Source organism: Penicillium hordei (genome assembly GCF_028827395.1).
Source record: "Penicillium hordei strain IBT 12815 chromosome Unknown utg000005l_segment0_segment0, whole genome shotgun sequence".
NCBI lineage: Eukaryota > Fungi > Ascomycota > Eurotiomycetes > Eurotiales > Aspergillaceae > Penicillium > Penicillium hordei.
The window spans coordinates 3,792,577-3,815,475 of NW_026623146.1; the positions used below are offsets into that span (position 1 = coordinate 3,792,577).

At 47.3% G+C, this 22,899-nt stretch overlaps 12 protein-coding genes across 12 annotated transcripts; 5 read left to right on the forward strand and 7 right to left on the reverse strand.

Annotated features, from left to right (window-relative positions):
- Positions 1-522: 522 nt before the first annotated feature.
- On the reverse strand, positions 523-1,618 carry N7537_010271 (DUF1295 domain protein; the record flags this gene model as incomplete). Its single annotated transcript, XM_056901325.1, has 2 exons — positions 523-850; positions 915-1,618. The coding sequence occupies 2 exons, from the start codon at positions 1,616-1,618 to the stop codon at positions 523-525; spliced, it is 1,032 nt and encodes a 343-aa protein (XP_056749993.1).
- A 545-nt stretch (positions 1,619-2,163) lies between these two features.
- N7537_010272 (putative DNA mismatch repair protein) lies at positions 2,164-4,947 on the reverse strand (the record flags this gene model as incomplete). The annotated part of the gene is made up of 3 exons (XM_056901326.1): positions 2,164-4,043; positions 4,094-4,482; positions 4,541-4,947. The coding sequence occupies 3 exons, from the start codon at positions 4,945-4,947 to the stop codon at positions 2,164-2,166; spliced, it is 2,676 nt and encodes an 891-aa protein (XP_056749994.1).
- A 734-nt stretch (positions 4,948-5,681) lies between these two features.
- Positions 5,682-7,186, forward strand: pfa4 (putative palmitoyltransferase with autoacylation activity Pfa4; the record flags this gene model as incomplete). Its single annotated transcript, XM_056901327.1, has 5 exons — positions 5,682-6,016; positions 6,066-6,237; positions 6,286-6,585; positions 6,645-6,723; positions 6,777-7,186. 5 exons carry the CDS (start codon positions 5,682-5,684, stop codon positions 7,184-7,186), a joined length of 1,296 nt encoding a protein of 431 aa, XP_056749995.1.
- A 29-nt stretch (positions 7,187-7,215) lies between these two features.
- N7537_010274 (class I SAM-dependent methyltransferase) lies at positions 7,216-8,164 on the reverse strand (the record flags this gene model as incomplete). The annotated part of the gene is made up of 3 exons (XM_056901328.1): positions 7,216-7,717; positions 7,782-8,071; positions 8,120-8,164. The coding sequence occupies 3 exons, from the start codon at positions 8,162-8,164 to the stop codon at positions 7,216-7,218; spliced, it is 837 nt and encodes a 278-aa protein (XP_056749996.1).
- Positions 8,165-8,884: 720 nt separating this feature from the next.
- Positions 8,885-9,394, forward strand: N7537_010275 (GFA family protein; the record flags this gene model as incomplete). The annotated part of the gene is made up of 4 exons (XM_056901329.1): positions 8,885-8,915; positions 8,974-9,083; positions 9,168-9,193; positions 9,247-9,394. The coding sequence occupies 4 exons, from the start codon at positions 8,885-8,887 to the stop codon at positions 9,392-9,394; spliced, it is 315 nt and encodes a 104-aa protein (XP_056749997.1).
- Positions 9,395-9,749: 355 nt separating this feature from the next.
- N7537_010276 (DUF202 domain-containing protein) lies at positions 9,750-10,920 on the forward strand (the record flags this gene model as incomplete). Its single annotated transcript, XM_056901330.1, has 4 exons — positions 9,750-10,098; positions 10,162-10,445; positions 10,497-10,585; positions 10,851-10,920. 4 exons carry the CDS (start codon positions 9,750-9,752, stop codon positions 10,918-10,920), a joined length of 792 nt encoding a protein of 263 aa, XP_056749998.1.
- Positions 10,921-10,981: 61 nt separating this feature from the next.
- Positions 10,982-12,139, forward strand: N7537_010277 (uncharacterized protein; the record flags this gene model as incomplete). Its single annotated transcript, XM_056901331.1, has 1 exon — positions 10,982-12,139. The coding sequence occupies one exon, from the start codon at positions 10,982-10,984 to the stop codon at positions 12,137-12,139; it is 1,158 nt and encodes a 385-aa protein (XP_056749999.1).
- Positions 12,140-12,433: 294 nt separating this feature from the next.
- N7537_010278 (putative UDP-glucose,sterol transferase) lies at positions 12,434-15,608 on the reverse strand (the record flags this gene model as incomplete). The annotated part of the gene is made up of 7 exons (XM_056901332.1): positions 12,434-12,636; positions 12,708-12,846; positions 12,910-13,591; positions 13,642-14,409; positions 14,469-14,705; positions 14,761-15,397; positions 15,455-15,608. 7 exons carry the CDS (start codon positions 15,606-15,608, stop codon positions 12,434-12,436), a joined length of 2,820 nt encoding a protein of 939 aa, XP_056750000.1.
- A 1,309-nt stretch (positions 15,609-16,917) lies between these two features.
- Positions 16,918-17,579, reverse strand: N7537_010279 (uncharacterized protein; the record flags this gene model as incomplete). The annotated part of the gene is made up of 3 exons (XM_056901333.1): positions 16,918-17,081; positions 17,165-17,469; positions 17,518-17,579. 3 exons carry the CDS (start codon positions 17,577-17,579, stop codon positions 16,918-16,920), a joined length of 531 nt encoding a protein of 176 aa, XP_056750001.1.
- Positions 17,580-18,553: 974 nt separating this feature from the next.
- On the forward strand, positions 18,554-20,434 carry N7537_010280 (sugar porter family MFS transporter; the record flags this gene model as incomplete). Its single annotated transcript, XM_056901334.1, has 4 exons — positions 18,554-18,668; positions 18,731-19,284; positions 19,335-19,665; positions 19,749-20,434. 4 exons carry the CDS (start codon positions 18,554-18,556, stop codon positions 20,432-20,434), a joined length of 1,686 nt encoding a protein of 561 aa, XP_056750002.1.
- Positions 20,435-20,817: 383 nt separating this feature from the next.
- On the reverse strand, positions 20,818-21,432 carry N7537_010281 (GNAT family N-acetyltransferase; the record flags this gene model as incomplete). The annotated part of the gene is made up of 1 exon (XM_056901335.1): positions 20,818-21,432. The coding sequence occupies one exon, from the start codon at positions 21,430-21,432 to the stop codon at positions 20,818-20,820; it is 615 nt and encodes a 204-aa protein (XP_056750003.1).
- Positions 21,433-22,130: 698 nt separating this feature from the next.
- On the reverse strand, positions 22,131-22,860 carry N7537_010282 (uncharacterized protein; the record flags this gene model as incomplete). The annotated part of the gene is made up of 6 exons (XM_056901336.1): positions 22,131-22,201; positions 22,223-22,370; positions 22,429-22,464; positions 22,620-22,727; positions 22,764-22,779; positions 22,835-22,860. The coding sequence occupies 6 exons, from the start codon at positions 22,858-22,860 to the stop codon at positions 22,131-22,133; spliced, it is 405 nt and encodes a 134-aa protein (XP_056750004.1).
- Between the last annotated feature and the right edge of the window lie 39 nt (positions 22,861-22,899).

Genomic DNA, 22,899 nt, shown 5'->3' on the forward strand with positions numbered 1-22,899 from the left:
CCGTACATTTGTTCTTAGATGGAGACTGGCAAGCCTACACAAGCCCTCCAATACTTGCTCTCGTCGCCGTATCCCTGCCGCTTCCTAGCTGATGTCCCATAACACTCCTTTTTTTATATATTTGCGATGCTTTTCCACGTGCTCCTGCGCCTCGCGTACGATCTGCACTACTGTTAGGTGCTTCTTTGATATAACAGGCATTCAACTTACTATGTATCCGTTCCTTGTAAAGAACTCGCAGCCTATGCAGCGACCAGGTCCTTCATATTCCCATTTCAGGAAGCGACTTGTTGTTTGTCTCGGTATGACATTGTACCTGTGACATATAAATTGGCAATGTTCTTGCCTTGGGTTCTGTGACTGTGTTGGTGCGGATGAGCTTTCTATATAGATGTGATCAAGAAAGATGGGGGGGAAAGGAGGTTCGAATAGCTGTTTGAGAAGATGCAGGTATAGCCTTATTATAATTGAGTGGTTGTTTTGTTGTTTAATATGTAGGTATAAATTTTAAAAGGTGCGTTATCACATCTCATATGCACCTCTAAACCCCTCCTCAATCACAACGCCAATAAACCCGCAAGCAGCAACGGCCAATGCCCATGGGTTCACCAAGTCGCGCAAATCAGGCCAGAAACTGTTCTTCTCTCGCTTCCATTGTCGCAGCTGCTCATACTTATGTGGATCCTGAGACTTATAGCGCTCCTCCTGGCTAGCCTCAGTCTCCTTATCACCACTCACGAAGCGAAGGAATAGGTAGTTCGCCACAGGTCCCAGTATCACAACTGGGTTAAACGGACCAGCCATGTTGAGCAACGCAAATGAAAAATGGACCAAAGTGTCCCCAAGGTAACTAGACAACAATTAGCAGACGTCATCAATGTGAAGGGTGATATATTCATCGCAAACGAACTTACTTCGGATGCCGCACCAAACCCCAAACACCATGTCGACATAAATCCGTCCGTTCCTGTCGATGAAGTCCAAGCTGCGTATCCGCCATAAATTCCATCGCAAACCCTGCACCAAAAAGCCCAACGCCAAGCGCTCGAACAACATTCATCACATCATCGCCTATCGGAAGCGTAGCGTCACCCGTAGTGAACGGAACCGTGAACGGCAATGAGATCACACTCAACACAGCAGCTTCCGGTAAAAATATCTTTAAGAAGGCACCTCTCCAAAAGCCAGGTTCTTTTTTTACTGCCTCGTACCGCGCATCATCTGTCCCACGGGACAATGACCGGGACGCAATGCGGGCAAAGAGTCTTGTGCCCCAAATAGTAACGCAGCTTAGAAGAACCCTTTTGGTCCATGGTAGAGCCTCACAAGCTGTTCTGAATGAGATGTCGTGTGCGCACATCGGTTGCCCGACGGCGGTCCACCACGCATTGAGGACTTGGGCGGAGGGCCAGAGCCAGTCTTTGAGTTCGACTCGGTCTGTTGCTTCGGCTGCAATATATGTTGCGAGTGAGAGGCTGGAATACAGGCCGAATGAGGGCAGGAGGTTTGACTTTAATATTCCCACGTCGCCGGGTGTTATCTTGTTTTTAAGCGGTGGGGAATGGAGAGAGCTAGAGGCCTGGTTCTCTAGGGTTGAGGAGGGGATTAAGAATGTCATTTTGGTACATCACCTAAATCGTTGAAGCACTGAGTTACGATATCGATGGATGATGACCTGGTGGTTGTTTTATACCTTGTTTGGTGCTGTCCGGGCGTTGATGTCAGAATTATGTAACGGTCAAGTGGGCCCGCATCTCGAGCTGGTTTCGCATTCCAGGCGTTGTTTGAGTTAAACATAACGATTACATTCGAAATTTTAGAATGAAAAGTAAGCTATAGCTTACCTATAATACAGGAAGAATGGTTGGTATCGCGATGGCCGACTTTCAACCTCGAAATGGTCGACTTTGGTGCAAAGGCCTCCATAGAGCCACGTACCCAAGCTCTGAAAGAAACCTGCATTGCTCGCCTTTTTATTAACCCAAAGCTTGTATAGGATTTTATACGTCAATCGGAAATGATGGATTGTGAAAGCTCTGATATTTGGTCTATGGAATAAGAGGTAATCTCTAGAGACATAGATAATATGAAACATATTAGGAGTATTCTGGAGTAAGGCGGTCAGTGAATACCGAGGTATTCTATGGGTAAGTTTGGCCAGCCTTAATTGTTTTGAGTCGTTTGAACATGCTGAGAAATAACAGCAAGATCAATGTGAATACTCAAAGGCTTGGGTTCATCCATATTCTTGTATTTTTGTTTTATGAGAGAAATCAACCGTTCATTCCATAACGGCAAGCAGCTTTCAAGATCAGAGGCCGAGAATGCGGTAGTTTCGTCGTCACTCCCGGTATATAGACTCTCAGGTATATTCCACTTGAACGAGTTCGAGCCGGCCGACAAGTCAACCGAGCAAGTTGAACCGAGATCATGCAGGTCGGAGCCATCGGGTATACGTTCGAAGGGAAGTCGGCTGGTGGGTAGTCGCCGGGCCTTTTTGTCATTCGTTGAATGTTCATCGGTAGAAATGTCCCTTTCCTGACGGATGAGGTATGCTCGGGGATCGTGAGGAGAGAGCGTTGTCGCAGAGACCGGTTCGCCGATCGAGGTTTGCGACGAAGCTAATGCAGCTCTTGCGGCAAGATATCGACTGCGATGGGGCGAATGCGATACTAGAGCAGGTTGCGAACTGGATGGTGTATCCTTCGTCTTGAAGCGTGTGCGGCTGTTCTGGATGGCTTCTTTCTTCCGCCTTTCGAAGTCAAGTGCTTTTTCCAGATCAGATGTTTCATCATGGCCGGCGCCTTCGTGAAGTCGAGCGGCCCATCTCTCAAGAACCGGAAATCCTCGACCACTATCCATTGACTCTGGGATGTCCTCACCTTGGTCTTCGGGTAGCGACGGCACATGACGAGCAGCTCCTGGAGTAATGGTGCTATTTGATGGACTGTCCGAGCAACCATCGTCTTGCCCATCAGCATGTCCAATGCTTGGCAAAGTGCTCGTGAGAAAGCCGAATCGTTGCTGGGCAAGGAAAGAAAGCGGTGAGTCTGGTTCCTGGGTCGGTCCTTCCTCGATAGGGGTTTGCTGCAGCGAGACTTGCGTGGTTCTCTGGAACAAAGTGTCTAGAGCTCCGTTCCCATACCGATCTCGATCACGTTCTCGCTCGGCGCGTCGGGCGCTCGAAATGCGATTAGTCTCAGGGGAGGACTCGGTCGATTCTTGCGGGTGTTGTCCACGGCGCCTCGCGGGCGACCCAGATGTAAGTCGAGAAGTAAGAGGGGTTGTAAAGTCTGAGTATGGTGAATGATGGAGGCCTCGCGATTCACCCTCCCTTCGGATTGGCCCCTGCAGGGTACCACTAGATAGATCGACGGGGCTTGTTTGAGTGAGGGAATTGCCCCCACGTAGCGGTGTCAGAAATGAGGCATTAATTCTGGAGATAGACCACGGATTGACGAAGCTGGAACGTTTGTTTCTGGCCGTGGCCGATTCCTCAGGGCTTTCCGGGCCCTTGCTGCTAGAATGAACCACAGGCGAAAATGCGTACTCGGGCCGAAGCGGCTTCTGCGAGAGAGGCGTGTGAGGTGTAGCTTCACTGAGGGGGTTCTCAGAATCGCGAGGCTGTGTGGAAAGTTCTTTAGCCGGCTTCCGAGCCATCAAAAGTTCGAATCCTCTTGGGCCTTCGACAGATTTGCAGGCATCATCTTTGCCTCGGTTGGAATTTCTTGTCTCCGCCCCATCTATTTCTCCGTAGTGGTCGCGAAACAATTCCTCCACCAAGGCCAAAACTGCATCTCGGTTTTCGAAGAGCAGATCGTCTTTTGCTGGCTCGATGTTTACATCGTATTTCCCTCGGGGACAGCGAATTTGCAAACAGAGAAAAGGGTCGCTAACCGATTTGGAGGATTCGTTTTTAGATGCGGCGACACGGACATATGGCTTGAAAATTTTGACGATCTCATGACCAATCCCCCTGCTGCTAGAGAGAGGGCGGCCATCAACACTGATATATTGGCCTGCGTTGTTGATTTTGGAGGTATCTAATTTGGTTAGTAACAACATAACCGGATGTTCAATAAGATGGGCTCACCAAATTGAGTCTTTGGCAGAAAAGCGATAGCTTCATACTCTTCCTGGTCTGTTGATACTTGTTTATTCCCATCGGTTATCTGTGACGAAAGTCGCTTCACGACACACGAAGAAGACACATCTGTGCCGGCTACCTTGATAGCTGCATCCGAGATCGAGGCGTCTGCACTTGGCGCATAGGTCCAATTGTTGTTTTCATTTTTTGCCTTGAGCACTTTGAGTGAGAGCCTCTTAGATGGCTGAGCTATAGCATATTCCTGGATGAGTTTTTTGATCCTCGTGAGATTTCTCGCAGCACCCTTCAAGGCAGTTTGTCTGCGGACAGGGATGTGTTTGAGAAAGTCTGTGATACGAACAGTCGTGCCCACAGGATGTGACGTCCGTTGTGTTCTGTGATGAAATGTCAGCATTAACACATGATTCAAAAAACTTGGCGAGGTCAGTATACCCAATAAGCTCTCCGTTTCTTCCATACTTCGAACATCGCCCGGCAACTTCGGACTCAACTCGAGTGGTTACAGCGAAAACCCCAGACATCTCGGCGGCACTGGCAAGGGCTTCACCACGAAACCCCAATGATGATCCACCGATATTTTTGAGATCATCTAAAGTCTGGATCTTGCTGGTAAAAGCTCGTTTGCAGACATATTGCTGGTCCTCTGGGGAGATGCCGTGGCCATTGTCCTTGAGTTGTATGATATCCACAGTGCTTTGAGATATCTCAATCTGCAATGACGTGGCAGAAGCATCCAGGGCATTGTCTATAAGTTCCTTGACAACAGAGTAGGGACCCGAAATGACAGATGTGGAGCCAATCGCGCGGATTGTTTTCTGAGGAAGAGCCTCAATCGGCATCCTGCACGCCTGGTATTAGTTGTTCATCTCCGAAAGCACCACAAAGTCTTTCATCTATCTGACTGGGGCTGAAAAAACATGCGAACAATTTCAATGGCTTATAATTGATGAACGTCGAACTCGGTCAATGTCCAAGGAGGATCAAATTATCTTGGCATCCATTGTCACGTGGTGTGGCTGTCCTAAATTAGTAAGGTTCCATGCCTGCCCCCACATCAACCTAATTAGGTTAGTTCACTTCAGCGTACCTGCCCAGGCGCCCAGGTCCAGGTGCCAGGGAGCCTTCATTCTAAATCAAAAACAATATTTCCCACAACTCGATCGCTTTATATCATACCCAGAAAGTCGTCTTATTACAAGAATAGTCAGCCGCACATGCAACTTGTCACGCATTTTTTGTGGGGTTTGACTGCTTTTTTTTTAGCTTTTTTTTGCGTAGTCTTTAGATATGTTTTTTTGGCATATTTCCCCCCTATTAGTGTTATAGATAGAGCATAGGTAGTATAGCCTAAGACATGCAAAACAATCTTTCCATATATACTCTTTAATAAACATAAGAAACTAAATTCATTTTCGAAGTCGATTTCATCCTACATGTCAATTCCACGCGCGAGGGCACATGTTAGTCAGCATAGCCACACCCGGCCATCCACGGATCCCGATAAACAACACGTTCAACTTAACGCCTTTCCAGCTTCTCAGCCTTGCTCATTCAAACAGCTGAAGACGCTGAAATGTTGGGCGAGGACTTTTCAATAACGAAGTTCGCGATCCCCGCAGTCAGCGTGTTGATCGCCTTCCTCGCCTACACATCACAGTACTTCTTTCTGCACTTCGAGTCTGTGCCACTCACAACGGGCGAAACTTGGAAGATCAATATATTCGCCCTGTGCATCTGGATTTGCTATTACCGAACCTGTTTTGTAGATCCCGGTCGACTTCCCAAGGCCCAGGAGCGACCGAAACCCAAAGAGCAAGAAGGTGACGCACTCGCTAGTCGCCAGCGATGGTGTCGTAGATGCGAAGCTTACAAACCGCCTCGCGCTCACCATTGCAAGACTTGTAAAAGGTTCAGTGAAGAATGTTCGCTGTAGGGAATTTTGCTAATATTCTCCCAGATGCATTCCCAAAATGGATCATCATTGTCCCTGGACCTCAAATTGCGTCTCACATTTTACCCTCCCGCATTTTATGCGCTTTCTCTTTTACGCGACTGTTGGCATGTCCTATCTGGAGACTCTTCTCTGGCAGCGTGCCTCATTTGTGTGGAAGAACAGTCATCTGCCCAGCGTACGTAACTCAACCACTTTACCATTCAGGTCGCTAATATTTGAATAGTATCTCGGCCCCACATTGGGGCAACTCATCCACTTGTTTATACTGCTTGTGGTAAATAGTCTGACAACTTTCGGTCTCTTTGTCCTCCTACTTAGGAGTCTATGGTCGATTGGATCTAACACAACCACTATTGAAACCTGGGAAATCGAGAGACATGCTACTCTTGTTCGTCGCGCCCGTGTGCTGGGCGGGTATCTTGAGGGTCCCGGAGGAATCCGAGTTCAGATAAAAAAGCAGGAATACCCATACGACATTGGGATTTGGGCCAACATCAAGCAAAGTATGGGTGGGAGCGCTAATGTGAGTATGCCTGTTCATGATCCGAAAACCTCAAGACATGTAAACTAATGCCTCTCTAGTTTATAACCTGGTTCTGGCCCCTTGCTGCAACACCCGATCGTCAAACTGGCTGGGAATTTGAGACCAATGACTTCGAGGGTGAGTTGATAGGTCAGTATTCTAGCTTTTCGATGACTGATCATTTTTGTCAGATCCTGGTGTGTCATGGCCACCTCCTGATCCAGACCGGATCCCAATTCCGGCTAGTGCAAGGCCACCAAGTAATATGAGCATGCCTACCTACGCAACTATTCAGGATGAGATTGATGCCTTCAACCATCGTAAACAGGAAGACATGAAGCGATTCCAGCAAAGTCGTGGTCTACAACGTCGCAAACCGTTTTATGATCGCTACAAAAAACGTGACAACGCTCAAAGTGATAGCGATGAGTCCGAAACTGACTCCGGCGGTTACCCAGATGAGGGCGAAGAGGCCTGGCGAAACGCCGAAGGAGAACGACTACGCGACTTTGGGGTGGATGAGGAAGCAGAGTTCTATGATGAAGAGGACATCCCTCTCGGTGTTCTCATTGAGCGACGGAAGCAGCAATCTGCTAACTGAACACTTTCCAACGAAAATCATCCGCATAATTAAATCTTCTTCGCAATACCTCTCAGTCTCACATATCCCAGCCACTGGCTCCCATCTTCAACACGAGTAACAACATCCTGCAGCACGTCGCAAATCTGCTGCACTGCAGTATCCCGCTTTTCCTCGGGGAGCACATCTAAGAACTGGGCTCCCATCAGTCTAACCCATCCCTCCAAACCGCCCTTGGCGTCAGTGGTGAGTTCTGTTTGGCGGTACTCGAGCTCAACATTTTCGACCTTGAACCCGATCTCTTCCAGCGCACTTGTCATCCAAGTATCAGATGGGAAAAACCAAGGGCTTGTTTCTCTTGCTTTTTCGATGGGGATACCCTGCTGCACTAGTGCATAGATAAGGGCTGTCTTAACCTCGGCAACGTTACCATGTCCACCCATCTCAAACACATACGTGCCGCCCGGCTTCAGACAGCCGTGGATTGCGCGAAGTGTCGACATGCGCGTCGACTCATCGCGTAGGATCCAGTGGAGGGCTGCGTTGGAGATTCTGTCTGAATGTTAGCAGTCGAGCTACATGCATTGTGTACCATGTATTATAATCAAAGACATACACTTTATCCCATGATCCGTTCACAATGGAGGTTTCTTTCTCCAGGTACCGGCAATCCACAACGCGGAAACTGGCTTTGGCGCTTGCGTAGTCTTTGTTCGCAGACTGAATCATGGACGCAGAAGCGTCAATGCCCAAGACGGATTCTATGGCGGGAAGGAAGTTCGCTGTGAATTTCCCGTCGCCGCAGCCGACATCAAGGACCTTGTCTGTTGGCTTAGGGTCCAGAGAAGTGAGGAGCTTGGCGGTGATTTTTACGGAGTGCACGAAGGATGCGGACGCGGAATATGCCTAGGCTTCGTTAATTATGGCAGATATATCATCGCGAGCGATACATACTTCGGCTGACCAGTGGTCTTTAGGTCCCTCTGTATTGGATGCCATAGCTGACAGATGGAAGTATGAAGTGGGGAAGTCGTGGTCTTGGCGTGAAATATCAGTTAGGAATAAGAGGAATGGTAGAAAACCAAGCGAGAATGTTCCAAGGATTGTATGTGTGAAGACTTGAATGGATCTTCTGGTAATTGGGAGGTTCGATCAGCTCTTTTATATGTTTTCTCTGTAGAGTGGGCAGCTGTGCAAGGTAGTATAACGGGGCCGATATCGGACCGGACTATACTTGAAAGTATGCGCCCTGCGAGAGATACACAAACCGAGGTATGGAAGTTCTAGAACATTTCCCTTTTCAAATAGCTTAGCATTAGGGGCTAGCAGTCATATTTGAAACTGCGCAGCTTTCTACGGGCTGTAAGAGTTTCACTAACCAACCGGATTGAGACATAGCACTTAAATTAGAAGGCTCTAGAATCACATGTCGGTTTTAAAAGACATGGCTATCACTAGAAGATTACCCTCTGGAGAGCCAACTACCATCCCTGATGTCCCAAAATGTTCAAACAACCAAAATCCAGACATAAGATCACAATGACGATGGTACCTAGCGGGTCTGCGGCAATGGCGGAACAATTTCCATGAGCTCCACTAATTTTCACTGCGCAAAAATCCCCCCCTTCCCTACGAAAAATATACTGGTAAGTCAGAAATAACAAGGTTGCTGCATATTTAGATATACAAAAGGTCGCCTCTACTAGCCAATCAGAAATCATGTCTTATCAAGGTCATTGCAATTGCGAGAGTATTCGCTAAGACCAAAGTCACAATATATACAACATATTTTGCTTACAATATCCTAGCATTTTCCGTCAACTACTTTGTTAATGAAGATGAATTGACCGTCAATGACCCCAATGCGACATTGAAGATGTACGAGGACAAGAAGTCTCTCACTAGCAATATTATGGAGGTAAAACCATAGCTCCTTTGTCAATATCTAAACACTTATTGTTTGTCGCATTCCAACGAAAGACTAACCCGAACCGCAATGAAGCGTTATTTCTGTTCTCGCTATGGCAGGTATGTGGAATGATTCAGCTTCAGCAGTTAATAATATCTGACATCGATCCCAGCCCAGTGTACACCAAGACCCCGAAGGCCCCTGGGAAAATCTTTCTGAAGGCTGTCTTATTTGACACTGTCTCCGTTCCTACAACCGAGGTGTTTATCAATAAGCAATACCAGTGGGTAACTATTGAGCAAGGTGAAAAACAAGCGTAATATGAATGCGAAGGTAGAATCAATATGCTGGTTTGAAAACGATATACTAAAGTAGAATATATTTAGCATTGCCTTCAGCGATGGTGCAATTCCTCGAGGGCCTATTATTGGTCAATTTTCGCACACATGCATAAACTTGCTACAGCTCGCATCCATATTATTTCCGTATAATATAGCTTCAATTTTGTTGATATACCGTCGAGCTTGCTAACGAGCTTAGGAGTAACCGTCAAAATGCGGGGGGCAACGTCGATCCGTGGAGAATCTGCCTTCAGCCTTCACCCCTCAGCCAACGATAAAAAGCGCAACGCCGTAGCCATGCTGCTGTCTCCGGGCTGATATCATTCATGGCAATATGAAAGAAGTCCCTACTCAAACTTCTCGTCCTAGACGACCATCCGGTGCCATTTTGCGGAAGACCCGATCGCGCGATAACGACAACGCATTGGATCCCCACGAAGCGCTCGAGCTCCAGCAGCTCCAAACACACGAGGACAACGAGCTGGACTACTCAACGCCATCTGCTTCCTCGGGCGATGAATATCGCGTTGTGACGCGTCGCACCACATCACGCGCTCTTGCATCACGTGCCGATACGCAGCAACGCCGGCAAGCCCGAAAGGGGATCTGGGGCAAGCTCACTCGGATTTGGACGCATAATGTTACTTTGACAGTGCCACATAAGAGTAGTCGGGATTACTTCGGTGTGTATCCTGCGATTGCGACTGCGATTTGTCAATCTGCACAATACTGACTCTGCATCCAAGCTCTGGAGAGAACATTCCTTGCCTATATACGGACCTCTCTCGTCGTTGCCCAGCAAGGTGTGCTTATCGCACAGCTGTTTCGTCTGCAGGCGGCGGAGGCGTTGGCAGATCGCCTTGGATTTCATCGAGTCGGTACACCCCTCTCGGTCGCGTGTCACTGTGTGGCTATTATCGTGGCTTTGGTTGGGGCCTATCGATTCTGGAGGCAGCAGAATGCTATTTCTAGGGGAAGGATATATGCCGGGGGCTGGGAGTTGAATTCTGTGGGGATATTACTAGGTTGTGTGAGTGGTACAAATCCTTTTTGGTTGGAAGATGTAACTGATATTGGGCAGATCACTCTAACGGTGTTGATTGTATCTGTTGCTATTATCGTTGAGATTGATATAGACCCATCTGTATTTGTTCGCCGAATAGTAGGTGGGTGAGTGAATGGTGGCAGGGGATCTATAAGTTTGTGTTCATCCTGTCTTAGCAACTCTAGCCATTTTCAGCCTTATAGCTATGATAAGCACATATGATTCTAATGATTTACGGCTATATTGTTGTTGCTTAGTAGAGCTATGATTCATGAGGTGGAGACTAGCTGCACAGCCCCCCTTAGCACTACAGGATATGTAGTAGCTCTGCTCTATTGACTTGTTTTCTTTAAAGCAAACCCAATCAGATGATCATTTAATGCGACTTAGTCCACCTGTTGCGCCCGATGGAGCAAAAAGCTGGGCACCCAAATGGGGCCAAATCCGTCTAACCCTCTAACACATCACAACCACTGATCTACCACTGATCGTCCAATTCTGAACAAATATATCACCCAAATATGTCAACCCTGGACGAGGCAGTATCCAAACGACACCGCTTGTCGATTTGGCATGTCTACCACAAAAGCGACGAGCACATCACAATAACACCATTCCTTAACCCGAGAAAGGAGCTCGGATCCAACAAAAAGAGACACGACAAGCTCGCAGCTGGATACCTCAAGCCCCGAGACCGAACCGATGAATCCAACGGCTATTTCGTGCACCACCCGACTCTTCTCTTCCACAATACACCACGTACTCTCCGTCGCGGAAACAGGAAGAACGGAGCACCGATCTGCTTAATAAAGTGCGGGGCCTTTTGGCGGAATTGGACAATCCAGTTCGGCAGTAATCTGAAGGATATCATTGATCCTAGAGGTGTGGTAAAATGGGAATGTCGCAGTAACCCAAACAATACAACTCTCAACGATGATCGTGCTTTGAAAGCGTATAAGGTCCGTACGTGGAGGGTTTGGGGAGAAAGTGGGGAAAGTTATCACCGTCAAGTGAATGCGAGACGCAAGGCCGAAAAGGAAGAACTTGCCAAAGGAAAGCAAAAGGCGAAAGCATTAAATAATGGTCCCGTTGGGATGGAGAATATCACTGAAGCTGGGAAGCAAGACTCGAGTTATTCACATACGAAATTCCCAAGCCCTCCTTCTCACTCTGCAGTACGACAGGGGTCTATACCACAGCCATCTGTTGCCGAAGAAACGGTCCGTCTCAACTGGAGCTCTCCATTCTCGTTGAATCCTCGGCGTTATAGCTTCGAATACGCCAATATCAAGTTCTCCTGGAAAGGAACGAGAGACGTCCACCCAGATGACCAATTAGCTAGATGGTTCATGCCCTTCAGTCACTTGAAGTTGATTGCCAGACTCCCTGGGATTGAGAGTGAAGATATCTTCGTTGGGAAATACACACCAAGCTTCGCGTACCGAAAATTTGGCGAGTTGTGGGTTTTCGATTCTGCGGTATCCGAGCTGCTTGGCGAGGATCATTTCTCTACTTGCACTGAGGATGTTGCAGCTAGTGAATTGTGGAATATTCGGCAGACCCGATTGTATGAATTAATTATGGCGACTGCCATGTGTATGATAATTGGCGAGTCGCAGAAGCGGATGATTATCATGTTGCTATTTACAATAGCAGCGGAAGGAGGGAATTCATGTTAGATTAAACTGGAATATTGTGTAATAAATTATTTTGCATCTATTCAAGTCTATGAAAGATACGAGTACCCAATGGTGCTTCGTATTGATGGGTTGTACCAGAAGCAATCCATTTTCTGAGACATAATATTTTTTCAGTGGAACAATTACATACTTTCATTTAATTCATGAAAATTGTAGTCTATTAAATAGGTAAAATTATGCATACAAATACGCAATTCTTCCGCCGTTATAATACATGAGGGGTCGTTGGTATCAAAGAGTAGTAGTGAGCGAAGTGTGGTTCGAAAGAACTCATCAGTAAGAGGCACGAATGTCCTCTTCAAGAAGCTTCCATTTCCTAGCAACCTCTGCCCGTTCATCGGGAGTGGATGCCCGCATGTCTTCAAGGCCCTGCGCTATCCGAGATGCCATAATAGAGAGCTCCTGACTCCTGCCTAAGGACTTTTGAAGCTTTCTGCGAAGCCCAACCAAGGGATATCCAAAGAGTCCCCAGAGACCTAGAAGTAGTTGGGTCAGAATAAGATACGCGCCGGGGAAAGCGAGAGTGTGGGGTATAGCGATATCATACCTGCTGGTGGTTTAAAGAAAACACCGCCAATCCCTTTCCCGATTCCCTTTACCATTCCTTTCGCTCCTTGCTGCTTGGCACCATACTGAGGCTGGGTGACCAGGCCTGTGATACCGTAGTAAAATCCATCTCGAAGTTCCTGATATAAAGGTAAAAGATCAGTACTGACGTCTTCTTTTATCACCGAGGACAGGCGACATACCGTCCCGGCAGCAGCGATCCCACTCCGGAAGCCGATAACCTTCGGCAATTCTTTGACCATTTCGTCGTGGTACAGCTTCGGAGCGTTGTGGAACCCTTTGGACAAGCTAAGGGTCAGGTCTGTTGGGAGCCAGAGTAGGTTCTTCAAGAACTTTTTCGACATTCGACTGCTGTGACTGCGTATCTCGTAAATAACACCTTGCCCCTTGCGTGACTGTAGATGACATAACAGTTCTTCCTGTGTAATAGGTATACCTTGTCTCTGGCCAGTGGCACTAGCTGGTAAATTTTCGTTCATTTTGTTGTGTCTCACATTGTCTTCTTCGTTGTCGTTCGTGTCGAGGGCGACCCCGTCATTATCATCGTCATTTGGTGGGCCAAGTCCACGGCACTGAGCAGGCCCATGATACTCGGCAGGCTCATGATACCGCTGCTGCCCCTCCTCACTATCAAGATCTGAATCTTGACTTCTGCGTGTTTTCCCCCATGAAAATCTTGATGTAGTGCTGCATGGACGAGTATGACCTATTGCACGACCGGCGGTGACGAAATCCGAAACAATATCATAAGGGACCTCACCAATCCCGGTCACAAAGTTTGCAATCGCTCCAACTAGCACCTGAGCTCCTGCGCTGACAGGGCCTGTGGGATTACGGTATGTGTCGTATTCCGATGCTCGGTTCCTGGACAGTTGGTTAGTGGTTTGGAAATGCATTGTCACTGGCCAACCTACAAAGCAACATTCTCTGGTTTGATGGCCCCCATTTCAACCAGTACGGCTGCAGCAAAAGCACTGAGCCCAATGGAAGTTTGCTTAATGTGCCATACAGCAGGACGATTGGGACATATGGCGCATTGCAAAGTCTTCAACTTAAGATGCCGATGAAAGCTGCGTACCCCATCCTTCACACCGGACTCTTTCTGCATTTTATCTGCAATTACTTGTGCCTTCTGTTGAGTTGAAGGCTTCAATGCCGTCTGAATTGCAGCAGTCAACTTCTCAACTGTGAGTTGCTTGTAAGGCACTGGCTGCGGCCCAGCCTCCGCCATCGCAACGATTCCTCCCCAGAACTGTTGATCTCCAAAGAAGGGAACGACAATGGTCGGACGTCCAAGGGAAAGTCCCGCGGCAGTGGTACCTGCACCACCATGGTGGATCACACAGGATACATGCTGGAATAACCAGTCATGTGGCACGCTGCCGACGATAAGGATATTATCTGGCACATCGATATTGTCGACTCCGAGGTTTCCCCAGCCTTTTGAAATGATTGCACGCTGGCCGGCGTTTTTTATTGCTTCGAACACTATTTGAGTTAATTTGACTTGGTTCTCTACCACAATAGAGCCAAATCCAACGTAGAGCGGAGTGGGCCCTGCTTTGAGGAAATCTTGGATCTCTTTAGGGGGTTCGTAGTCTGACTTCGCAGGTAGCACGCTGAAACCGCAAATATCGATATGGTCAGCCCAATCGCGTGGCTTTGGCAACAATGCCGGCGACCTAAAGTAAACAACAATTAGTGAACGGTCCATCTCCGCCGCATTCGGATGAACCCATACCACAGATATGAGAACGGGACGCCGAGGCGCGCGGGCAAATTTGGCGCTGTGATCGAATCTAACGGATCGAGTGCGAGGCAATTCTTCCTCCAAGAATTGACAAGATCTCCCAATCCCTCCCAAATCATCATATCCACAACGGTATAAGACACGAGGTTTGCAACCGTTGGCTTGCATTCCTGCGGGTGGAGAACGGCCAAAGGATGCGGGAATAATTGAGTAGCCGACCAGGGCATTCTAGAAAAGTTCCATTAGGGCGTTCCTCAATTTTATATTTTGAAAATGTACTTACGTGAACATCATGTGAAGTGGAATCCCCAGCCGCTGTGCGCAATGGATATGGCCCAAGCTGGGAGGGTTAGCGATTATTGCATCAGCAACAAATGGCCTTCGACGATAGTCCACCGTGTCACTCCATAGATCCTCCTTAATTTGATGCAAATCTGTACCGTCACCTGTTTCGACACATGACTTCCAACAGCCGTATATAATTTCCTTCATTTCGCGCCGGCGTTTTTGGATGGCACCGCTGCGAATCGTTCTAAATGCGGGGAGTAGGGACGGATTTTGGACCATGAACGCCATCAGCTCCTCGGGGTCTCCACCAATGTTGAAGAACTCCAATCCACTGTCAAGTACAACTTCCCGGAAAGTGAGGTGGGTTGCTAGCCGTACGCGGTGTCCATATGCCTTCAACTCTTTACCCAGCGCAAGAAACGGTTGGATGTCCCCTCGAGATCCGATGACCTGAATGACGATGTTCAGCTTCAGTGGGAAGTCTTTGCCCTCATCTTTTGGTATTGGTTCCGGGGTCGGTTTGTCCGCTAGAGCCTCTAGGTCTGGTGGCGCGGTTGTTGTTTGGATGCGATTCAATAACCCTGCGAGTTGTGGCATATGCTCGTCGATCTTGATATCAAGCCGGCCATCACCTACAAAAGAGTCACTGTTAGCCACGCGGGGTTCAACGCTTCACCTGAATCACACACTCAAGACTTTAACTCCAGTGTTTCGTCTCTCCCCACTGGTTTGATTCCGCTCGCGATGTGGTGAGAGCGAAATGTTGACCTCCTCAGGCCAGTCATCCGATTGTATTGACCCATGGCGGCTGGATCTACGTCTCGTGGGTTGTGCCGAGTCCATTCTTCACGGGAGATCGGCCGGGTGTGGCTAAGTAGAGGGACGCAATTTTGGATGGGTAGGACGGGGTTCAGCGTATGTTAAACTGAATTACAGCGGCAATGAGTATTCTCAGGTGTTAAGTTTGGCCATATTTTGCGGGATTGAAAACCTTTAAAGAAGAATATGATCACCGGAGCAGCTTTACTTGATGATGTCAGAAGGGCCCAAACCTTAATACGGCAGTCTACTGCCGCCAGTTCGGATTCTGCCTGCAATACTATTTCTAATATGAGTGAGTATGTTCTTATTTTATACCTATTAGTTTATATGGAATCATTGTTTTGCTTAATTAAAATTTTAATCCTAATTTGAGATAGTTTATTTTTTAATGCCGGAGCACTTAATACTTCACTGTAAGTACTCTGCGCTATCACTCTTTACTTGATCCGTCTGACTTGTTTAGTTCACTTTATGACTTATTATACACCTAGGCAGGAATAGGGTAATCATCTAGTGAAAGTAATGAAAATCTGGTGACTCAGGTCAAAATTCAGTAGAGAAAGTGAAGTGGCGGTAATAGAGTGCCGCAGTCCCGAGCTTCAAGGCAGCCCGGATCTTAGGTGGGTCTCGGGATCAGCGCTGACTTACCTCGGGATCAGGCCGCCGATGGCCCCGAGGTGGATTAGTAATTGGTATAATAGGCCCCCGGGAGCCCTGGAAATATTTATCTTCCGAGGTAGAATTATATTGCTATGCAAGATCTTTTCGATTTTGTGGCAAACATTGTTTGAAATGCATTCGTAGAATACATGCACATTTTCTGCAAAATTGCGTTCAAACTTGGAGATTCCATAGTCTTTGAGTGGAATTAGCATGAAAGATCATGTACTTTGATATATCGAACCACTTACCTTCCTTTATCTCCAGATCACCGCTTGATCTCATCTACAATTTTTTCATCTACAATTCTTTCCAGTAAGACTCCCATTTGACTAGCAGTCTCTCCACGCAACCAATGACTTGGGAAATTGGGTATTCGTCCTCGCTAAAATGCCAGAAAGGATAGATCATGAACAAGAAAGCGTAGATCTACAGTTCATCCCAGTATTAGTATTTGCGCTGCAAGAAAATAAAAGAAAGTAATATTGACATGCCATGCAACCAGCACGCCATAAATCAAGGTGATAATCAAAGCAGTTCGTGAAAATTGTCTCAAGTTAGCCGCAAATTACTGGGCTGAGCCAGCTTCTCAGGCTGCTCTCCGAGGAAACTCTTTTCAAAACCAAGAAGCCCAGATATCTTCCTCGTCCTCGTATATTCAGTAGACCCATTATGCTGCCTTGACCAGCTGGGTTGGCAATCCGTTGTCTGAAGGCGTACCATCATTGTGGGCCAGCGGCTCGATTTCTAGGAACCCAAGAACATTGGAAAGCTCTTTCTCGGGTGAGTTCAACAGTTTATTGCAAGTAAATACGTCATTCCGGTCGCTTATATCTGAGTTGAAGTTAGTACTATTGCGTCGGACAGCAAAAAAACAAAGGAAAGAATGCTATTGCTCCCATGGTACATGCTGGCACCATCAACAAGCTCAATAGCTCTCAGGAGTTGCGTAGACATTCGAAGTATTTCTTCTGGCTCGAGCTTATCTTTGCCCTCGGAATAACCTGCGAGGACCATATCAACTGTAGGACCAAGCAATCCGAATATAAGACATTGGTGGGCTCCGTTAGGGCCATATTGGGTAAAGTCATCAAGTAGCTGAACAATATATTGAGAGGAAAGATTTACACCAGAATGCCTTTCGAGAAGTCTTCGGTTTTGCAGCTCGCGCGATTTTGGCCAATTTGCGGTCGTGATCTTCAACGAGACCCACTGATTTTGGCTGGTATCATGTTAGTTGTTGCTTGGCAAAAATGGTTCGGTTTATGACCTGAGACCTTGTCCCTCGAAAACCCCCATATCCCAACTTCTGATGGATTTCGTAGCGATCATTCTTAAAAGTAATCCCTGAAAGTGACTGGGTGATATCCTCCAACTTTGTACCTTGACAATGACTCCTAAGTATACAGAATATTATTCTGGCGGGATAGAGATAAATCCATGGTCAAATGTTTGACGAAGGGGAGTAGGGAGGCTCTTGGAGTGGGGAGAGGACGTCATGGGCCACAAATAATTCTTGTCCAACCCTGCGGGAGGTGTGAGATTTGACGTCTTATCGGACAAGTGAGACTAGCCCGGGAATGCCCCTAGAATACGCCTTACAGTATTGGCAACCTAAGTGGTTGGCTATACAAAAAGAGTCGGGATTCGTCGGCACATCCGACAACGGACATTTGATTGGTTTAGCATACTAATTCCCCGCCTCGCCCTCCACTTCTCCTTCAATTCTCTATTTATTCTATGTTATTAATCTGATCTTAGAGACATTATATTGAGAAGCATTTCGGAAGTGTTTTAGAGGTCTTTTTTTGGTTTCCTTTCGCCATTTTATTGCAGGATTGAAAACCCATAGTCACACACGCAGATCCCGAACTAGTTGGTTATGACATTCCGTTGCTTTGCTCGCCGATGCCACTATAAGGTGTGTCTTCAGCCGGCTGTCGAAGGAAAATAATCTCCGAACCGGAAAATGGTGTCCGATTCGGTGAGATTCCGGGGCCCCGCGAATTGGGCAACCTTGAAGGCCATGACTTAGCGGGTCTTCCCCGCGTTCGCTCCCGGTCATGGCGTCAAGTCCGAACGCTTAAATTTCCACTTCATAGTACGTACGGTGTAAAATGGGGGAAACCGGTTAGGGTAATTGCGTTGACTCTGGTTGGTGTAGATGTTGCATGGAGCAAAGTTTACATTCCACACTTTTGCTTATATTTGAAAGATATCCTCAGTCGTTGTTTTCTCAATTGGATTATTATTATCCATTTTACATATTGCCATTGCTTCTTAGCTACCGGGCTTCGAGGAAGACCATGGCGGATAAGAAAGAATCCCCAGAGAGCGAACATTTTGAATCTAATATAAAATCGGATCCTTCTGTTTTCATACCGGTCCCTGGATCAGCAAGACAACCATATGGCGAATCTGGTATTACCTCCTCCACCTTTCTCTACACTCATCACATACTAATTCATCCTCCCATGGAACAGGCCTGAAGGGTATCCTCACGAATAAGTATGTAGCAGCATGTGCCGCCTTCGCAACACTGGGCGGGGCAATGTTCGGCTACGACCAAGGTGTCGTCTCCATAACCCTCACAATGGACCAGTTTCTTGAGCGATTTCCTGAGGTTAGCCCCGACGCACCCGGTGCAGGATTCCAGAAAGGAATCCTCACTGCCATGATCGAGCTAGGGGCGTTCATTGGAGCAATGAACCAGGGATGGATTGCCGACAAAATCTCTCGAAAGTGGTCTATCATGGTCGCGGTGATAATATTCCTCTTTGGTGCCGCCCTGCAGACTGGGGCTATGACTTTCGAAATGCTTGTAGGTGCCCGGTTTGTCGGAGGCATCGGTGTCGGCATGCTGGCCATGGTAGCACCGCTTTATATTTCTGAGATCGCGCCGCCGGAGATTCGTGGTACTCTACTTGTTCTGCAGGAGCTTACTATTGTCACTGCCATTGTGATTGCTTTCTATATCACCTACGGTACAAGATACATTCCGGGTGAATGGTCGTGGCGCCTTCCCTTCCTTATTCAGGTGTGCCTTCCCGTTCCCCCCGATTTGTCCTTTCCTAACTACATGGATAGATGATTCCTGCCGTTTTTCTCGGGGTCGGTATTCCATTCCTCCCATATTCACCTCGTTGGCTCGCTGGCCGAGGCCGAGATGAAGAAGCACTCCAGGTTCTCTGCAAGCTGCGCGGTGTCGACCCTACTGACGAGCGTGTCATCCGAGAGTGGGTTGAGATTCGCTCTGAGGTGGCTTATTGTAATGAAGTGAGCATCGTGAGACACCCAAAGTGCCAGGATGGAAGTTACACCAGCCGTGCTATGCTTCATGCCTGGAGCTACCTGGACTGTTTCCGCAAAGGGTGTTGGAAGCGTACGCATGTCGGTATTGGACTGATGTTTTTCCAACGTGAGTGTCTGTCTGTCATGGTGGAACCACCGCTTTCCCTTTCTATTTCTCCTTAAATGGGCTAAGTCGTATCCTTCTCGCAGAATTCGGCGGCGTCAACGCTCTCATCTACTACTCACCCAGTCTATTCGCAGGAATGGGTCTAAACTACGAGATGCAACTCCACATGTCCGGTGTCATCAACATCTGCCAGATGCTAGCCTGTTTCTGGTCACTATGGGGAATGGATAAATTTGGTCGTAGGCCTTTGCTCTTTGGTGGTGCTAGCTGCATGATCCTTGCGCATCTTATCATCGCTGTTCTGATGAGCCAATACCAATCAAATTGGCCAGCGCATTCAACAGAGGGCTGGGTTTGCGTCGCTTTCTTGTGCTTCTTCATGCTCACCTACGGAGCCACTTGGGGTCCCATCCCTTGGGCCATGCCGGCTGAGATTTTCCCTTCCTCGCTGCGTGCTAAAGGTATGGCATATTCCACGATGTCGAACTGGCTTAACAACTTCATCATTGGGCTTATTACTCCGCCGCTTGTGCAAAACACTGGGTATGGGACGTACGCGTTCTTCTGTGTGTTTTGTGCCCTGTCGTTTGTTTGGACATGGCTCTTTGTTCCGGAGACCAATGGGAAAACTTTGGAGGAAATGGACTCTGTCTTTGGGGATAATACTTCAAGTGTGGAGATAGAACAGCGCGCGAGGATTGAGGCTACAATTTGGGCTTATGCTGCGCAACGATCTGATGGACTCGAAGACACGCATCAAATTACCTAGATGGGCAAATTTGCTTTCAGGTTTTATCTTTGATGCAGTGGATATATGACCTGTATCTGCTTTCTTTTGTGGTGCTTATGTACATAGATATTTATGAGAAATTGTGTGGCCTCTGTATTTCCTCCCCGGTTAGCTTATGTTCTATACCCACTGTAGATTATGTAGGTCCTTTTTTCTCTTCACGTATCTACAGATTCTCTGGAGACCTTTATTATCAGTAGAATTCCAAAAAGACCGGAGAAAGGACAACAACCGAAACGCGCGAGAACCCCTTGGATACTATCTGATCCGATAGCATGCCAGGAGAAAAGGTGGTCGCCGATATCACTCACTGAGATCGGTCGTAGAGTATGAGTCCCCAAAGAAGCAGGTAATTAGTTTCCTTAATCATCCAAGCCGTACACGGTCAGATCCTGGCTCATTATAGGGAGTGCATAAACAGCACTTTCCCTGCCTCCGAAAACTTTCAGTTTCTTTGGTCCTCGAAACTCTAGCCCAATCTTCTCCAACACCCTCGCGCTGTACGTATCGCCCGTTCCACAGAATCCAAACACGGAATCTACTCCGAGTTCCTTCTTCGCATACGCCAACAACGCAAGTGCGGCTTCGGTGGCATATCCCTTTCCAGTTTCCTTGGTCAAAAACGCATATCCAATATCGGGCGCCAGGTAAGCATTCGGTGGCTCGCCTCTCATCAATGAGACAGAGCCGATAGGAGTACTTTCTGCTAAAGATGCGTGCTCATGCGGCTTTAGCGAGACTAGAAACATGCCATAATGGTTTCGGGCATAGTCGGTGTGGACGCGGTTGCGAATGAAATTAGAGGCCTTCTCTGCGGTATCAATGCCGGTGCGGCCGCATGTTTTCATAAATTCCTCGCTGTTCCATAGTTCGACAAGGAAAAGACAGTGCTCTGGGGAGTCGGGTAGGAAGTAGGAGATTTGGAGACGTTCGCTCTCAATCGAGAATGTGGGAGATGCCTCAAACACAGAACCCATATTTGCGTGTCGCGTTAAAGTGACGTCTCAGCTGGGTTGTCAGATGGAAAGAAACTCTGAGTGGTAAGAGTGGGAGTTCGGGCAGTTAGAAAAGCCAGCAGGGGGTTGCTATTGATTGCAGTAACACATCCACGGGGCTTTCTAGCTTAAACCACCTGACATCTTGCGATAGCCATTCTAGACCTAAGATGTGGATTGTGCAATCAGAATTCGTAATGGAAATTGCGAGATCTCGTTATCCGGGTTCCCGTCGGGAACCCCGACTGGTGGTAGATGGGGGTTTTAGCCGCAACCTCAAGATAGAATGGCGTTCACGATGGTTTTTCAACCCTTGCATCATGAGGGAAATCCCATCCCACTTTTCACACTACTTTCATCTCATATTCCAAGATTTTTAAGCTTTATTAGAGTGGACTCGATCACCCTGGAGTCGCTCTGGTCATAGCGTCGGTTCGTGCCGCTATCTGCTATTCCCCCGTACACTGGTAATGTAACCGGTACGCCATTAAATACATAAACGGCGCTAGTATTTATTACTATGCACGTACGTAAGGTATTTATTTTATACTGAAAGAGGCTGAAGATAAAGGTAAATATGGAGAGAGACGGGTAAAATATGAAGCCGTATTACAGGCCGTCAGCAGTCGGGCCATCTCATCTGAAAGTCCGACCGAGTTCATGAGGACTAGCGGGAGATATTAACTCATGATGCAGATGCCTTTGATGCAGCATTTATACCAGTATGTGAAGACGTTAAAACAAGATAAGGCTGTTTAGACTAGAAAATCACCTTGGAGCTGTTGCATAGCCTGTGTGACGACACTAAGAAGCAACTCGTGAAGAGTTTTTATATTATTAGTTTTACTTCGAAGCAGAAGATCGCGGTATCGGATGGCATTTTCCTTCTTATATGCGATACTGAATTTGATCTTGTCAAGCTAGGTTATAATAACTAGATCGTTAATACGTTAATAGATAACTATAGCCTCGATATACGTAAGTACTTCGATCGCCTATCTTGGCGAGCTTGTACTATAAGCTATCTAGGTCCTTATCAAAACTATATTTAATATCTGCAGGAAAAGGATTTAGTATTATATCTTAGGGATTCCGTAAGCTAAGGGATGGTGATGAGTAAGATAGCGATACAGATAAGCGGTAGAACGATCGATCAATATACGCTATACAATAGCGTCCCCGCCGAAGGAGAGTCTATAGTTTATCCAATTGGCAATACAGTACCCGCCGACATTCAGCCCAAGATTCAGTATAGCCAGTTTTCCTCCCCATTTCGTCTATACCGGTTCCGTTTACCAAATAGGGGCTGTTACAGCGTTGATTCCGTTCCTGAGTCAAGATATATTAGGATGATATATAGTGGTTGAGTATAAGACCCACTTACCCTAGCACAATTCGACCAATAAACATTTAGGGTAGGCTATAAGATGATGCCTAAAGAATAGTACC